Source organism: Bombina bombina, chromosome 7, assembly GCF_027579735.1.
Source record: "Bombina bombina isolate aBomBom1 chromosome 7, aBomBom1.pri, whole genome shotgun sequence".
NCBI classification, from domain to species: Eukaryota; Metazoa; Chordata; class Amphibia; order Anura; family Bombinatoridae; genus Bombina; species Bombina bombina.
In genome coordinates this window covers 404,840,922-404,860,573 of record NC_069505.1, presented here as the reverse complement: position 1 = coordinate 404,860,573, position 19,652 = coordinate 404,840,922, and the positions used below count along the sequence as shown (strand labels likewise).

At 35.6% G+C, this 19,652-nt stretch overlaps 1 protein-coding gene across 1 annotated transcript in view; it reads left to right on the top strand.

Moving 5' to 3' along the window:
- ATP2B2 (ATPase plasma membrane Ca2+ transporting 2) overlaps positions 1 to 19,652 on the top strand; it is a 403,776-nt gene that overhangs the window by 173,751 nt on the left and 210,373 nt on the right. Inside the window, exons 5-6 of the mRNA XM_053689420.1 lie at positions 8,184 to 8,279; positions 16,430 to 16,471. Coding sequence (XP_053545395.1) covers positions 8,184 to 8,279; positions 16,430 to 16,471 — 138 coding nt within the window. The remainder of the gene's footprint in view (positions 1 to 8,183; positions 8,280 to 16,429; positions 16,472 to 19,652) is intronic.

Below are 19,652 nucleotides of genomic sequence, written 5' to 3'. Positions count from 1 at the left end.
CTACAAGGGGGAACTCACACTCCCTTCAAGCAGCTGACAAGGCGGAACTCACACTCCCTTCAAGCAGCTGACAAGGGGGAACTCACACTCCCTTCTAACACCTGACAAAGGGGAACTCACACTCCCTTCTAACACCTGACAAGGGGGAACTCACACTCCCTTCTAGCACCTGGCAAGGGGGAACTCACACTCCCTTCTAGCACCTGACAAGGGGGAACTCACACTCCCTTCTAGCGCCTGAGAAGGGGGAACTCACACTCCCTTCTAGCAGCTGACAAGGGGGAATAAATATACATTATAATAAATAATAATAAATATATAATAATAATAATAATAATAATAAATATAATAACACTTATAATAACACTATCTAATAAATATACATCACACAGTACAGTTACACTTATAATAACACCAGCTAATAAATATACATTACACAGTACAGATACACTTATAATAACACCAGCTAATAAATATACATTACACAGTACAGTTACACTTATAATAACACTATCTAATAAATATACATTACACAGTAAAGTTACACTTATAATAACACCAGCTAATAAATATACATTACACAGTACAGCTACACTTATAATAACACCAGCTAATAAATATACATTACACAGTACAGTTACACTTATAATAACACTATCTAATAAATATACATTACACAGTACAGTTACACTTATAATAACACTATCTAATACATATACATTACACAGTACAGTTGCACTCATAATAACACCATCTAATAAATATACATTACAAAGTACAGTTACGCTTATAATAACACTATCTAATAAATATACATTACACAGAACAGTTACACACACAATAACACTATCTAATAATTACACATTACACAGTACAGTTACACTTATAATAACACTATCTAATAAATATACATTACACAGTACAGTTACACTTATAATAACACTATCTAATAAATATACATCACACAGTACAGTTACACTTATAATAACACCAGCTAATAAATATACATTACACAGTACAGTTACACTTATAATAACACTATCTAATAAATATACATTACACAGTAAAGTTACACTTATATTAACACCAGCTAATAAATATACATTACACAGTACAGCTACACTTATAATAACACTAGCTAATAAATATACATTACACAGTACAGTTACACTTATAATAACACTATCTAATAAATATACATTACACAGTACAGTTACACTTATAATAACACTATCTAATAAATATACATTACACAGTACAGCTGCACTCATAACACCATCTAATAAATATACATTACAAAGTACAGTTACGCTTATAATAACACTATCTAATAAATATACATTACACAGAACAGTTACACACACAATAACACTATCTAATAATTACACATTACACAGTACAGTTACACTTATAATAACACTATCTAATAAATATACATTACACAGTACAGTTACACTTATAATAACACTATCTAATACATATACATTACACAGTACAGTTACACTTATAATAACACTATCTAATATATATATATTACACAGTACAGTTACACTCATAATAACACTATCTACTATATATACATTACACAGTACAGTTACACTTATAATAACACTATCTAATAAATATACATTACACAGTACAGTTTCACTTATAATAACACTATCTAATAAATATACATTACACAGTACAGTTACACTTATAATACAACTATCTAATAAATATACATTACACAGTACAGTTACACTTATAATAACACTGTCTTATAAATATAAATTACACAGTACAGTTACACTTATAATAACACTATCTAATAAATATACATTACACAGTATAGTTACACTTATAATAACACTATCTAACAAATATACATTACACAGTACAGTTACACTTATAATAACACTATCTAATAAATATACATTACACAGTACAGTTACACTTATAATAACACTATCTAATAAATATACATTACACAGTACAGTTACACTTATAATAACACTATCTAATTAATATACATTATACAGTACAGTTACACACATAATAACACTATCTAATAAATATACATTACACAGTACAGTTACACTTATAATAACTCCAGCTAATAACTATGCATTACACTGTACAGTTACACACATAATAACACTATCTAATAAATATACAATACACAGTACAGTTACACTTATAATAACACCAGCTAATAAATATACATTACACAGTACAGATACACTTATAATAACACCAGCTAATAACTATACATTACACAGTACAGTTACACTTATAATAACACTATCTAATAAATATACATTACACAGTACAGTTACACTTATAATAACACTATCTAATAAATATACATTACACAGTACAGTTACACTCATAATAACACCAGCTAATAAATATACATTACACAGTACAGTTACACACCTAATAACGCTATCTAATAAATATACATTACACAGTACAGTTACACTTATAATAACACCAGCTAATAACTATACATTACACAGTACAGTTACACTTATAATAACACCAGCTAATAACTATACATTACACAGTACAGTTACACTTATAATAACACTATCTAATAAAAATGATTAAAAAATATATTGCACAAAAAAGTTATAGGGGCTCAAAGATATGAGGTCTCAGGTGTTATTAAAAAAAGCTTTCAAAGGGCTTTATCATAGAGATACCTACATATACATGTCTAAATATGTATCGGCTAGATTACAAGTTCTGCGTTAGCCTTAAAAAGAAGCGTTGAGAGGTCCCAACGCTGCTTTTTAATGCCCGCTGGTATTACGAGTCTGGCAGGTACAGGTGTACCGCTCACTTTTCTTCCGCGACTCGAGGCTACCGCAAATCCCCTTACGTCAATTGCGTATCCTATCTTTTCAATGGGATTTGCCTAACGCCGGTATTACGAGTCTTGGAAGAAGTGAGCGGTGCACCCTCTCCTGTCAAGACTCCTACCGCATTTAAAAGTCAGTAGTTAAGAGTTTTATGGGCTAACGCCGTAACATAAAACTCTTAACTAAAGTGCTAAAAAGTACACTAACACCCATAAACTACCTATAAACCCCTAAACCGAGCCCCCACAATGCAAACACTATAATAAAAAATGAAACCCCTAATCTGCCGCACTCCCGCCTCGCAAACACTAGTTAAATTTTATTAACCCCTAATCTGCTGTCCCTAACATCGCCGACACCTACCTACATTTATTAACCCCTAATCTGCCACCCACAACGTCGCCTCTACTATATTAAATGTATTAACCCCTAAACCTAAGTCTAACCCTTAACCTAACCCCTCCTAATTTAAATATAATTTAAATAAATCTAAATTAAATTATTAACATTAACTAAATTATTCCTATTTAAAACTAAATACTTACCTATAAAATAAACCCTTATACAGCTACAATATAACTAAAAGTTACATTGTAGCTATTTTAGGATTTATTTTTATTTTAAAGGCAACTTTGTATTTATTTTAACTAGGTGCAATAGTTATTAAATAGTTATTAACTATTTAATAACTACCTAGCTAAAATAAAGACAAATATACCTGTAAAATAAACCCTAACCTAAGTTACAATTACGCCTAACACTATTCTATAATTAAATGAATTACCTAAACTACCTACAATTAAATTAAATAAACTAAATTATGAAGAAAAAAAAACACTAAATTACAGAAAATAAAAAAGAAATTACAATTTTTAAACTAATTACACCTAATCTAATCCCCCTAATAAAATAAAACATCCCCCCAAAATAAAAAGATTCACTACCCTATACTAAATTACAAATAGCCCTTAAAAGGGTCTTTTGCGGGGCATTGCCCCAAAGTAATCAGCTCTTTTACCTGTAAAAAACGAAATACAATACCCCCCCAACATTACAACCCACCACCCAACCCTACTCTAAAACCCACCAAACCACCCTTAAAAAAACCTAACACTAACCCTCTGAAGATCACCCTACCTTGAGCCTTCTTCACCCAGCCGGGCACAAGTGGTCCTCCAGAGGGGCAGAAGTCTTCATCCGATCGGGGCAGAAGAGGTCCTCCAGACGGCAGAAGTCTTCATCCATGCGGCATCTTCTATCTTCATCCTTCCGGAGCGGGTCCATCTTGAAGACATCCGACGCGGAGCATCCTCTTCTGTCCACGGCCAACGACTGAATGAAGGTTCCTTTAAGTGACGTCATCCAAGATGGCGTCCCTTGAATTCCGATTGGCTGATATTGAGCTTGTATTCTATTGGCTGATTGGAACAGCCAATAGAATGCGAGCTCAATCCTATTGGCTGATTGGATCAGCCAAAAGGATTGAACTTCAATTCTATTGGCTGATTGGATCAGCCAAAATGATTTTTCCTACCTTAATTCCGATTGGCTGAAAGAATCCTATCAGCCAATCGGAATTCAAGGGACGCCATCTTGGATGACGTCACTTAAAAGAACCTTCATTCAGTCGTCGGCCATGGACAGAAGAGGATGCTCCGTGTCGTATGTCTTCAAGATGGACCCGCTCCGGAAGGATGAAGATAGAAGATGCCGCATGGATGAAGACTTCTGCCGTCTGGAGGACCTCTTCTGCCCTGATCTGATGAAGACTTCTGCCCCTCTGGAGGACCACTTGTGCCCGGCTGGGTGAAGACGGCTCAAGGTAGGGTGATCTTCAGGGGGTTAGTGTTAGGTTTTTTAAGGGGGGTTTGGGTGGGTTTCAGAGTAGGGTTAGGGGGTGGGTTGTAATGTTGGGGGGGTATTGTACTTCTTTTTTTACAGGTAAAAGAACTGATAACTTTGGGGGAATGCCCCGCAAAAGGCCCTTTTAAGGGCTATTTGTAATTTAGTATAGGGTAGGGATTTTTTTTTATTTTGGGGGGATTAGATTAGGTGTAATTATCTTAAAAATTTGTAATTTCTTTTTTATTTTCTGTAATATAGTGGGGGGGGTTCCGTAATTTAGTTTATTTAATTTAATTGTATTTAATTGTAGGTAGTTTAGGTAATTCATTTAATTATATAGTAGTGTTAGGTAACTTAGGTTAGGGTTTATTTTACAGGTATATTTGTATTTATTTTAGCTAGGTAGCTATTAAATAGTTAATAACTATTTAATAACTATTGTACCTAGTTAAAATAAATACAAAGTTGCCTGTAAAATAAAAATATATCCTAAAATAGCTACTATGTAACTATTAGTTATATTGTAGCTATATTAGGGTTTATTTTATAGGTAAGTATTTAGTTTTAAATAGGAATAATTTAGTTAATATTAGTAATTTATTTTTAGATTTATTTAAATTAGGGGGGCTAGGTTTAGGGTTAGACTTAGATTTAGGGGTTAATAACTTTATTATAGTGGCGGCGACGTTGGGGACAGCAGATTAGGGGTTAATAAATATAATGTAAGTTGCGGCGGTGTCCGGAGAGGCAGATTAGGGGTAAATAGTATAATGTAGGTGTTGGCGATGTTAGGGGCAACAGATTAGGAGTTAATAACTATAATGTAGGTTGTGTCGGTGTCCGGAGTGGCAGATTAGGGGTTAATAGTATAATGTAGGTGTCGGCGATGTTAGGGGCAGCAGATTAGGGGTTAATAACTATAATGTAGGTTGCGGCGGTGTCCGGAGTGGCAGATTAGGTGTTAATAGTATAATGTAGGTGTCGGCGATGTCGGGGGCGGCAGATTAGGGGTTAATAAGTGTAATATTAGGGGTGTTTAGACTCGGGGTTCATGTTAGGGTGTTAGGTGTAAATATATTTTTTATTTTCCCATAGGAAACAATGGGGCTGCGTTAGAAGCTGGACGCTGCTTTTTTGCAGGTGTTAGGTTTTTTTTCAGCCGGCTCAGCCCCATTGTTTCCTATGGGGAAATTGTGCACGAGCACGTTTAGCCAGCTCACCGCTGACTTAAGCAACGCTGGTATCGAGGTGAGATGTGGAGCTAAATTTTGTTCAACGCTCACTTTTCTGAGGCTAACGCAGCCATTCAGAAAACTCATAATACCAGCGTTGTTTTAAGTGACCGCTGAAAAATAAAGGATCGTTAGCACCGCACGGCTTTACCGACAAAACTTGTAATCTAGCCGTATATGTCTATATGTATATGTATTCAGATAGAGCAGCAAATTTATGCAACTTTCTAATTTACTCCTATTATAAAAAAATGATTTGTTCTCTTGCTATCGTTATTTGAAAAGCAGGAATGTAAAAGCTTAGGAGTTGGTCCATTTTTGGTTTAGAACCTGGGTTACGCTTTTTTATTGGTTGCTAAATGTAGGCACCAATAAGCAAGCGCTATCCAGGGTGCTGAACCTAAAATGCGCCGACTCCTAATTTACATTCCATTCCTTTAACATTTACATTCCTGCTTTTAAGATAAAGACAGCAAGAGAATGAAGAAAAATTGATAATAGGAGTAAATTAGAAAGTTGCTTAAAATTGCTGTTCTATCTAAATCATGAAAGAAAAAATCTGGGTTTAGTGTCCCTTTAAAGTTAAGGTAAACATTGATGAATCAGTGCCCTGTTTTTAAAAATACTATTTAAAACAGGGGCACTTCCATCAAAGTTTACATTTCCCCGTTTTTGTACAATGAAGAATCCGGCTTCCAATTCCTCCAATCACGGCTTCCTCTCAGGCAATGTTTACTCTGGGGGGAAAGCCGTGATTAGAGGAAGCCGGATTCATCATTGGTGACGTATGAAGAGACTTGCAACGGGCGGTGGAAGCGCTGGAGCGGCTTCCAGAATAAAATGTATTTGTACAAAAACGGGGAAATGTAAACTTTGATAAATGAAAGTGCCCCTGTTTTTAATAGTATGTTTAAAAACAGGGCACTGATTCATCAAAGTTTACTTCACTTTAAGTAGATGAAAACATGTAAAATCGTATTTATGCAATATTTATATTTAATGTATCTACTGTAAATATTTCACATTCCAATGTTCTTCCCATAGAGAAATATGTATTTTTAAATAGATATTCCTATCTATCGATAGAAAGATAGATAGATATTTTACCAAAGAACATATTTTGCTATTTGAAGAACATTGAAATATAAAATATTCATATTTTCATTTTTGGTCTAGCATACTTGAGAAACTGGGATCGGGTTTGCGTGGGAGTAGAGTGTTAGTTTTTTTTCCACTTTTGATGATCCATTGAAGTCTACATGGGATACGTTAACGCAGTCATGATATTCAAAGTTCGGCTTTTTGAGCGTGTTGGCGCACTCTTTTTGAGCGTGTTGGCGCAGAGTTAATGTGCAAGCAGTAGCCATAATTAGCACTCCACTCTTAATCTACCCCTAGAAACATTTAATACGCTTGCTGCTAACTATGGGTGCCGCCATTTTGGAACCTAGTTTACACTGCAGGTATCTGAAGGAGAGTTACTACACATGTGCAAACACATTAGCACTGGAATGAAGTGACAGATAGATTCCAACATGGCGGCACTCATGACTAGAGGGAAGCAAAAGTTATCTAAATACTACATTATAAAATGTATTTAGCATTTGTCCATTTGCATTTGTCCATTTAAAATAAGCAATTGCATTGGTATTTACACATCTGTAAAATAGAAGCATTTAACCGTTGTTCTGCATGTTTTTTGATGCGCTTTGGTACAGAGCGCTCATAACAATTGTTTAAAAAGTTCTAAAATTGGCAAGAGACATTGCAAGGCTTCATATTTTTTTTTAATATAATATTAATATAAGTATGTTCCTGCTTTCTAAATTATTGTGTAACCTCTCCCTCACATTAAATTACGTAATTGCGTTTCACGTAAATAAAGCTTATCTGTATTAGCTTTTTTTTCCTGTTATGACCTTTAATAATTTTGAGAAGAGGCTGAGAAAGGTTTTTCACTTGTCAAGGTAGCCAAGATATATAGACAGGTTGGTCGATTTATATATAGTTTTGCCTTCCAGGAAGGTTGAAAATGTAATGTTCTCTTAGAGTAGTAAAATGCATTTATTTTGTGCAAAGTGTAAGGAAGATGAGATAAAAGTAACATTGGTACCGTTGGATTTGTATATAAGTCTATCACCATTATGTCTACAAAAATAATAACATTTTTCATGATATCATAAATGGAAATGTATCCTGTAGTTGCATTTCTTTTCCTTTGGTTATTGTCATTCTCTTTGTTTCTTCAATTTTACCACAGTCGGCTCCACCCATCCACCCTCTCATCCTCCCACAGCTACTGATGGTGCCGCAGGGGCAAACGCCATTGATAATGCAAATGCCAGCTTAGTGAATGGTACGTTAAGAGCATCCATCTTTCACCATTATGCTTTGTCCATAACACACCTGTATTATAGCCCATTTACAAAGGCTTACTCTTGTTCTCTCTGTAAACATCTTTAAACCCGGCTTTTCTGTCAATTTTTTACTTATCTACAAAATAGACCAGGGTTCTTCAAACTTTTTTCCCAAGACCCAGTGCAATGATACTATATACCTTCGCCGCCCTTTTTTTATGCTTGATCTGAACATTTTTGGCAAAGTGAGTAAAATGTGTTTGTTCTTTATACCCGATTGTATTCAAACTTGAATGTGTTGTAAAAGGTAATAACACACACACCACACACTCTCATACAACACGCACACCACACACTCTCATACAACATGCACACCACACACTTTCATACAACACGCACACCACACACTCTCATACAACACACACACCACACACTCTCATACAACACAAACACCACACATTCTCATACAACATGCACACCACACACTCTCATACAACACGCACACCACACACTCTCATACAACACGCACACCACACACTCTCATACACCACGCACACCACACAATCTCATACAGCACACACACCACACACTCTCATGCAACACGCGAACCACACACTCTCATACAACACGCACACCACACACTCTCATACAACACACACACCACACAATCTCATACAACATACACCGCACAATCTCATACAATACACACACCACACGCTCTCATACAACACACACACCACACAATCTCATACAACACACACACCACACACACTCATACAACACACACACCACACAATCTCATACAACACGCACACCACACACTCTCATACAACACGCACACCACACACTCTCATACAACACGCACACCACACACTCTCATAGAACACACACACACCACACACTCTCATAGAACACACACACACCACACACTCTCATAGAACACACACACACACCACACAATCTCATACAACACACACACCACACACTCTCATACAACTCACACACCACACACTCTAATACAACACACACACCACACACACTCATACAACACACACACCACACAATCTCATACAACACACACACCACACAATCTCATACAAGACACACACCACACACTCATACAACACACACACTCATACAGCACACACACACTCTCATAGAACACACACACAACACACAATCTCATACAACACACACACACCACACACTCTCATAGAACACACACACACCAAACACTCTCATATTACAGATACACACACCGCATACACTCGCATTTAACACACACTCTCCTACAACACAGACACACACCACACACACTCTCATATTACACTTACACCCACCACTCACACTCTCATATTACACTTACACACACACTCTCATATTACACTTACACACCACTCACACTCTCATATTACACTTACACACACCACTCACACTCTCATATTACTCTTACACACACCACACACACTCTCATATTACACTTACACACACCACTCACAAGCTCATATTATACTTACACACAAACTCTCATATTAGACTTACACACCACTCACACTCTCATATTACACTTACACACCACTCACACTCTCATATTACACTTACACACACCACTCACCTCTCCTACAACACACACAAGTTGCAACCTAATAAACATGGTGTTGCGACCCAGTAATGGGTCCCGACCTGTGATTTGAAGAACCCTGAATCAGATAACTCTTTGTAAGTATGTACAGACATTATGAAAATTAGTGTTTTACATTAGGCAAAGTCTGTCTTAAAAAATTGCTCTATAAATAAACTTATTTGAATCCTTTTTCTGGAGAAGTAGGTGGCTGGTACCATTTATTCCATAGCTCTCCCTATAGGTCGCTATTGTAGCGCACACCCAAGGAAGAAGCCAGAGGCTAATAGGGGAACCTGCGCCGCAGTACAGTGAACTAAGCGCCTGGTGCACCTCGGAGTAGACTGTACAGCCCCCTTGTCATTAATTAAAAAAAAAGGGAACCTGCGCCGCAGTACAGTGAACTAAGCGCCTGGCGCACTTCGGAGTAGACTGTACAGCCCCCTTGTCATTAATAAAAAAAAGGGAACCTGCGCCGCAGTACAGTGAACTAAGCGCCTGGCGCATTTCGGAGTAGACTGTACAGCCCCCTTGTCATTAATAAAAAAAGGGAACCTGCGCTGCAGTACAGTGAACTAAGTGCCAGGCGCACCTCAGAGTAGACTGTACAGCACCCTTGTCATTAATTAAAAAAGGGAACCTGCGCCACAGTGCAGTGAACTAAGCGCCTGGCGCACCTCAGAGTAGACTGTACAGCACCCTTGTCATTAATTAAAAAAGGGAACCTGCGCCACAGTACAGTGAACTAAGCGCCTGGCGCACCTCGGAGTAGACTGTACAGCCGCCTTGTCATTAATAAAAAAAAAGGATAGACGCAGGAGAGACCATAAGGTTTTATAATTGTGAGTTTTTGGATTTAAATAAGTTTATTTATAAAGCAAAATATTCAGAAAGACGTTGGGCCTGATATTCAAAACCTCACAGCTCAGGTGAGATATTCTAAGAAATTTCGTTGGTACAGCGAGAGATGTTTATGTTGCTACGTAGTGTTCTCCTACATTACAATATAAGGTCTAAAAAAAATCCTAAAGACGTTGTGTGATTTCTCTCTATGCCGGCAAAGTTTTGAATATCAGGCACTTTGCCTTTTGTAAAGTGCTAGTTACTTAGTTTACATGACGCTGTTTAATAACGTCTCTATTTACTAAAACTTTAAGGAGGTTTGTGGCATCTGTGTCATTTAATTGAGAACAGAAATTAAATATATGGAAGTTGGAGTCTCTTGGACCACACTAATTAGAAAGCTGGATACCTCTACGGGAGATTTTCTTTCCTCCAAGGGAGGCTATATTTCCTGTACCTCTATCTGAAGAGCTTTTTATTCTTGTGCCACTGAATTTGTGAGGTTAGAGTAGTTATCTAGTTAAGGTTAGAAACTCTGTGACCATTTAATCAAGGAACATAAATGACCCTGCACCTTCTAGACAAGGTTGTACATTCCAGTGGCACCTGGTAACTGACTTTAACTTGATCGGTTCTACTGACTGTGGACCGATGCTCCTGTTCCGTCAAACTGATAGAGAAGGAACGTCTCAGCCACTTAAGAACATTGCTCACAAACACAGTGGTGAGTGGTATGAAGCAGATTCCATAAACTACTAAACAGCAAAATAATACATACAACAGAAGACTGAAAAGGATGCGCTAACCTGACCACCTGCAAGTGATTAATACAAGTGAAAATACAAATGTAGATAGATCGATAGATAGATAGATAGATAGATAGATAGATAGATAGATAGATAGATAGTGAGTTAGAAAGATAGGCAGACAGGTAGAGGGAGAGGGGAGCAAGGAGATAGATAGCCAGCCAGACAGAATAACTGGATGGACAGACAGACAGAAATATAGATAGATGATAGAGACAGACAGAAAGAAAGAAAGATAGATAGATGGACATAAGTATTGATAGAAAGACACATAGACAGAAATACAGATGATAGAGACAGAAAGTTAGATAGACAGAAAGACAGACAGATGATAGAGACAGACAGATAGACATAGATAGATAGATAGATAGATAGATAGATAGATAGATGGATAGATAGATGATAGATAGATCCTGAAAACTTGATCTCCAAAAATATTACTTCAGCCATGTATTTTAAATGAGCCTTTTTTTCTGTTCTCACAAATTAACATAAATGATACCTTGGCCAATAGAGTGCGATGTTTCAGAAGTAAAATGTTAAATCTGATCATTCTGAAACATATTTTCATTATTAAAGAATAGCTGTATTCTTATAATAGGAAGTCTGTGCCCATTCCAGTCCATATGGATAACCATCATATAAGTAAAACCATCCAAATGATGTAAATAAAATAGCAGTCATATCATTATGTGGTTAAACACACTGTACAAAACAGGAGGTTCACATATAAGTGACCTGCCTAGAAGCCTCTCAGTTTTACAGTTTGATCCAGTACTGGCTGCCTAATGTTTAGGATGCAGATTTATTCAATTAAAGAGATAATTTTATGCTGTGACCTAATCAAGAGCAGTAGTTACATGCAGCAGCCAATTAACTTGCTGCATTTCGCTCAGGAGCTGTTTTGTGTGCGGCTACTAGGAGGGACTTAAAGGGAAAGTCTACTTCAGATTTTTTATTGTTTAAAAAGATAGATAATCCCTTTATTACCCATTACCCATTTTGCATAACCAACACAGTTATATTAATATACTTTTTAACTCTGTGATTACCTTGTATCTATGCCCCCTTATCAGTTCTTTTGACAGACTTGCAATTTATCCAATCAGTGCTAACACATAAATAACTCCACGGAGTGAGCACAATGTTATCTATATGGCACACATGAACTAGCACTGTCTAGCTGTGAAAAACCTTCAAAATGCATGGAGATAAGAGATTGCCTTCAAGGGCTTAGAAATTAGCATATGAGACTACCTAGGTTTAGCTTTCGACAAAGAATACCAAGAGAACAAAGCAAATTTGATGATAAAAGTAAATTAGAAAGTTGTTTAAAATTGCTGCCCTATCTGAATCATAAATGTTTAATTTGGGCTAGACTGTCCCTTTAACCTTTGTGTTTAACTGATGTGCAGGGCCCTGGGTTAACTATGGTCAATAATGCAGACATTACAAGCTCTTATTAGTGCACATTATGTATGCATTAGTTTGTATGTAATTCTAATAGTCAGTGAGCAACTGTGATTTTAGCAATATTTTAAAACCAGAAAAAAAAGTTGTTAAAGGGGCATACATACATACATGTATGCATACACGTTTGAGCCCTTTCCAGTCAAATACCTTGAACATGCAATATCCTTTTTATTCACTTCTTAACATGCTTTAGCGCGCAGTTGATCAAGTGTCAGGTTATTGCGCAAGTGATAACTATTTCTTTCAGCGCACCCCATAGAAGACTATGGCCTCTATTTATCAAGGTCTGGCGGACCTGATCCGACAGTGTGGATCAGGTCCGCCAGACCTCGCTGAATGCGGAGAGCAATACGCTCTCCGTATTCAGCATTGCACCAGCAGCTCACAAGAGCTGCTGGTGCAACGCCGCCCCCTGCAGACTCGCGGCCAATGGGCCGCCAGCAGGGAGGTGTCAATCAACCCGATCGTACACGATCAGGTTCATTTCCGGCAATGTCTGTCCGCCTGGTCAGAGCAGGCGGACAGGTTATGGAGTTGCTTCATAACTGCTGTTTCTGGCGAGTCTGAAGACCTGTACCTACAATTGCTGTACCTACAATTGCTGTACCTACAATTGCTCCAGTCTCTGGCTGTATCCTCATCTGGAGCCAAATGAGGATGTTCCAAAAATGCATCTTAAATTATGTGCTTTAATTATGTGTTTATCTCTTTGGATGGTGTTCCACAAATATTTAAATAAATGGATTTGTTTACAAATGAAATGCTCTATTTATATTGAACATTTTATTAATACGCTATCCCTTTAAGAAACCAGGGACAGTTTGAAAACACCCATGAAAATATCATATAGCAGCTGGTTTGTTTGTTTATAATTTCCTAATCCTTTCCAATCAATGAGAACAATACTTGAAAAATATAATTATAAATAACAGAAAACAAATCTAGTAAAACATACAAAAAAAAGAAAAACTAAAAAAAAAACTAGGGTATGGCAAGATTTCAAGAGTTTTTAAAGACCATCATGTAAATAATTCATAGAGTAATTTTAAAATTAAAGGGACATAAAACAAGTTGGGATAGAGTCAAAATATAATAATATGTACTTGAATTACTTTACCTGAACATTTATACTGCAGTGCCTCGCCATTAACCCTTTCTTTTAAGTTTCCGAATTGTACAGCTCTAACTCCCCCCCACACATTTCCTTCTATGGCTGTATCTATGTCTACTGTTGCTTTGGTAGACTGCAGAAGTGCACAGTGATTATCTGCTGGAGCTGCCTAGAAGCAAAATAAGCTGCTGTAAAATACAATGCCTGGGTTTCTGATGTTAAACACTGATAAGGGGTTTGGGGGTGGATCAGACTAATCCAGACACCATGGCTATGTAAGTAATTTTGTTTATTTTTGAAAATTATTTTAAAATACTTGCCAGCAATTTTTAAACATTTTTTTATGCAAACTATTTTTATTTAATTAGCCCTTTTAGGATATTCACAGATCTCAACCTGTTTTATGGCACTTTAACATGCTTAAATCTCCAAACACGTCATTGCTATTATTAATGTATATTTAAATGTTCACATTTTATTTTTATATACGTTTAACTGTTTAAACGTGTGATTTGATTAATTGTATTTACTAACTAGCATGTACAAAACTTTAACATTAAAAAAAAGCATTGAAACAACCAATAAATATCATTCAAATAACAGATCTAAGGTGAAGAATTTGAAAAAGCAAAACAAAATCAGTTTTCTTTCTAATTTAAATACTATTATTGACTTGTCCCCTTGCAAGGAATAGGAGTGTTTTTGTAGCACAAACACATTTGAGAAATATATATATATAAATGTAATTTAATATAATATAAATGGGTTATAGTATTTTTTTTTTAGATTTTATTTAAAAAAAAATCTTTTTAAAAAGTCTGTTTGATTGGAATTTTTAAACATATTTTAAATATTATCATGGCCAAAGACAAGGAATAAATACATAATAAATATTAAAATAATAAAAAAAACTCACATAAAATGTGTACAATAGTTCGCTAACAAAATTAATAAAAATAGCTAGTCAATTCACTCTGCTTTCTTCAATAACTACTAAAAATCAGTGTGGAAAGACAATAGCATTGCTTGCCTGGACAGGTATAATAATCCGCACAATGCATTTCTGGGCCCCTTCCTCTGGTGTGTCCGGATATTTCCTAGGTATGAGAAAGTATTTTTCAAAATCATCACTTTAGCTAAAGTTTTTAACTTTAATTTAAAAATGAAACGGTTTAAATTAATTAAGATATTTTTTTTCTTTGGTTTTGTTTTTTACCGTGTAACCTAATGTAATAGTTCTGCAAAATATAGCCTAGTTTCCATTGATGTGGAAAATTGTGATAAAAATATTTATCTCCATAAACGTCTATGGAGATTTTTAATGTTGCCACCAGTTTACAAACTTTACCAAATCAATGTTGGCACTTTATGAATATATATAATATTAATAGTAAATCAGGTGAGGCTTGTTTGCAAATTGAGCTGATGTATACATATTCCTTATATGTCTAATGTATGTTTGTTAATGTAAAAGATGTTACCAACTGTGTACACTAAAATGTATTTTGTGAGCAAAATTCATTAAAGGGACATAATACTCATATGCTAAATTACTTGAAACGGATGCACTATAACTGTAAAAATCTGACAGGAAAATATCACCTGAGCATCTCTATGTAAAAAAGGAAGACATTTTACCTCTTACAATTTCCTCAGCTCACCAGAGTAAGTGCTGTGTAAAAAGATATACTTCAGTTACTGCCCAGCTGCAGGTTAAAAAAAAAAAAGGAAGAAATGAACAGAAGCCAATCAGCATCAGCAGTGCTGAGGTCATGAACCCTTTTACTTAAACTGAATAGGGAAATAACATGAGTGTGCATGAGGCTCCCTCCCTTGCCTGTCCTGGGACAGACATACTGATTTGCTGCTTAAAGTCCTTTACAATCGGGTGTGAATACTTAGGACATTTTGAGGTAAATATCTTTCTTTTTTACATAGAGATGTTCAGGTGATATTTTCTAGTTAGTTTTTTTCAGCTATGCTGCATCACTTTCAAGTGTTTAAACATTTGGGTATCATGGCCCTTTAAGAGATATTTCTAGACTTTCTGTCTTCACCAGTTCTTATACTATTCTATGCACCTGACTTCCAAAATAACTTCCAAAACGTTTTCTTACCACCACTTGACCAGTTGCACAGAGCATCATGGAAACAGGTGAAGCTGGAGAAGTTGAATACAATTGTGAATTTTGCCCCTTGTGTGCTGTGTAGTTTTATTTATATGTACTGTTCTGTGTTTGTTCTGATGGTTTAAGTTCTATTCTTTGTTGTCTGTCAAACTCTTTCATCATATAGGTAAAATGCAAGATGGAAATGTGGAGACAATCCAGAATAAAGGTAAAACACATTTTACAGAATTGTATGAGTTGCAAGCAAGATAGATAGATACCGTTGTATGGTGTGTTTGAGTGTAAATCTGTAGGAATTATGGGTCAGCAGTATAATGCTCTCAGCACATTTATATGATGAGATTTTGGCCCATACACCAGCTATAAATGATGTGCTTCCAACAACATTGTATCTCACATTATTTAAAGGGAATCAATAGATCTATACTTAAGGAGTTTTGGAAATACTTTTACTTAGCCATAAGCACCACACAGTAGTAATGTTTTTAGTTGTCCTGGAACTAATTTTTAATGGCTAAAATTACCCAAATCAGATTTTAGGGATCTAACAAAAATAGAATTTGACCGATTAAAATCTTGTGGACTATTTATGTTATCAGGTTAGCTTATGTCTTCTGTTAAAGGGATAGTCTAGTCAAATTAAAACTTTCGTGATTCATATAGAGCAGGTCATTTTAAGCAACTTTCTAATTTACTCCTATTATACTTTTTTTCTTTGTTCTTTTGGGATCTTTATTTGTAAACGCAAGAATGTAAGCTTAGAAACCAGCCCATTTTTGTTTCAGCGCCTGGGTAGCGCTTGCTGATTAGTGGTTACATTTTGGCACTAATCAGCAAGTGCTAACCAGGTGCTGAACCAAAAATTGGTCGGATCCTAAGCTTACATTCTTTGTTTTTCAAAATAAAAATACCAAGAGAACGAAGAAAAGAATTATAATTGGAGTAAATTAGAAAGATGCTTAAAATTGCTGTTCTATCTGAATCATGAACGTTTATTTTTGACTACCATCACCTTGTCGTACGGTCGTTTCTGCTCTATCTTTATGGCGCATGAAACAAAATCATTACAATTGGGCTTCCAGTTCATCACCTATTTTGAGGAGAAGAAATTTCTTGAAGACACATTTTATAGTCCTTACCCTTTTTCTAAAAAGAACCCTCCCTTAACTCTTAGGTCCATGTCCTGGTGCTCCTGAGACATAGGGGACATTATTCTTCTCAATTTGACATCGCCACTGCAACAGCCTTTTCTCTAAACAAGAATTTAGTTAGGGGTGTTTCCCCATGAGTTTTACCTTGTTGATGATAATCTTTTTCTTCAGAAGAGCTAGTATGGCGATATTACCATTCTGCTAGGGACAGGAAAATGTTTCAGTTGATCGTATCCTGAATGTTGTATATATATTTATTTTCCTTTTATTATGTTTTCTATTGTTCGTGTTTGTCTTTCATTACTTTTAATTAGTAAACAGCACTTAAAGGGACACTAAACCCATTTTTTTTAATGATTCAAATAGAGCAGCCATTTTAAGAAACTTTCTAATTTACTCCTAGTATCAATTTGTCTTTGTACGCTTGCTATCTTTATTTAAAAAGCAGTAATGTAAAGCTTAGGAACGGATCCATTTTTGGTTCACAACCTGGGTTATGCTTGATTATTGGTGGCTAAATGTAGCCACCAATAAGCAAGTGCTATCCAGGGTGCTGAACCCAAAATGGGCTGGCTCCTACATTTTACATTAGTGCTTTTTAAATAAAGAAAATCCGAAAGTTGCCTAAAATTGCATGCTCTATCTGAATCATGAAAAAAAAATGTGGGTTTAGTGTCCCTTTAACAGTCATTTCTGCTCAATATTGCTCAATAGGTGAATATCTTTACTTGAACCAATGCCTAAACACAGGAGTTATTTAAGGCAAATTTATTCTGTTCCGCTAAACTAAACATCCTAAATTACAGCCTTTTAGATTATGTAGTTGTTACGTTGCTAGCTTGATAGCAGATAACTCTATTACAATCACACAATTTTGAACTGGATGTAATCTCTGACTATTAAGCTTTCCACTAGCAAAATGAGGTGAAGTGATCATCATACAAATCACATGCAGTTAATACTGTTTGAAATTTGGAGTAAAAAAAAAAAGTGATACTGTTTCATGAGTATAAAATAATCCAAGGATTTTATTCCAAGCTCTTTAAGGTTTTGAAAAGGTAGGTTTATTTTTTGTCTGTATCTAGCTCTCTTTTAAATGTTCCTTAACATTGTATCTAAAACTTACCCTGATTTAAACAAAGTACATTGCAAATGTAGCTATAAAATATACAACTGAATTAACCTCTTGGCTCTAATGTGTAATGAGATTTGTTCCTGCTTAATTTAGGCCCCTTTTCTACATATATAAAAAAAATGTATTCTTACTTGGTAAATTAATTTATTTAGTGGTGGTGAGAGTCCATGAGCCATAACCTGTGGTATTCAACTCGTGGCCACTAGGAGGAGGCAAAGATACTCAACATTCCACAAGCTTTTAATCACTCTCACCTCTCTGGTATTCTGGTCTAACATATAGCTGAGAAAAGGAGAAAGTAGAGAAGTAGAATAGGACAAGGTGCTTACTAAAAATGGTGCCATTTGGAAAATATAAGAGGGCAGATCTTGTGAACTCTCACCACCATGAAAGAAATTAATTTATCAGCTAAACATTGATTTTATTTTCTTTCATAAAGGTGGTGAGAGTCTAGGAAACATAAACTGTGGGATCTAATACCCAAGATGTGGAGTCCACAAGTAAATTGGAGGGGAATGTTAAGACAGGCACCTATATACCAGCTAATAAGACCAGTAGAGACAAAAAAAGAAAATTTTGTAAAAGTGAGTAAAGAAAACCAATTTGCTTCTGTGTAATACACACAACAGAAGCTTCATTTTAAAAGGCCCACAAAGTGGGAACTGATCTAGTAGAATGGACTTAATGTTTCTGAAAGAAAAATTGCTGCTTCTGAGTAAGCCATGCTTAAAGGGACACTAAACCCAAATTTTTCTTTCATGATTCAAGTAGAAAATACAATTTTAAACAACATTCCAATTTACTTCTATTATCAAATTTGCTTCATTCTTTAGATATCCTTTATTGAAGAAATAGCAATGCATATCGGGGAGCCAATCACACGAGGCATCTATATGCAGCAACCAATAAGCAGCTACTGAGCCTATCTAGATATGCTTTTCAGCAAAGTGTGTCAAGAGAATTAAGCAAATTCGATAGTAGAAGTAAATTAGAAAGTTGTTTAAAATGGCATACTCTTTCTAAATCACGAAATTAAAAAATTGGGTTTCGTGTCCCTTTAATGATTGCTTTAACCAGGAGACTAATAACTGTAATCTACTAAC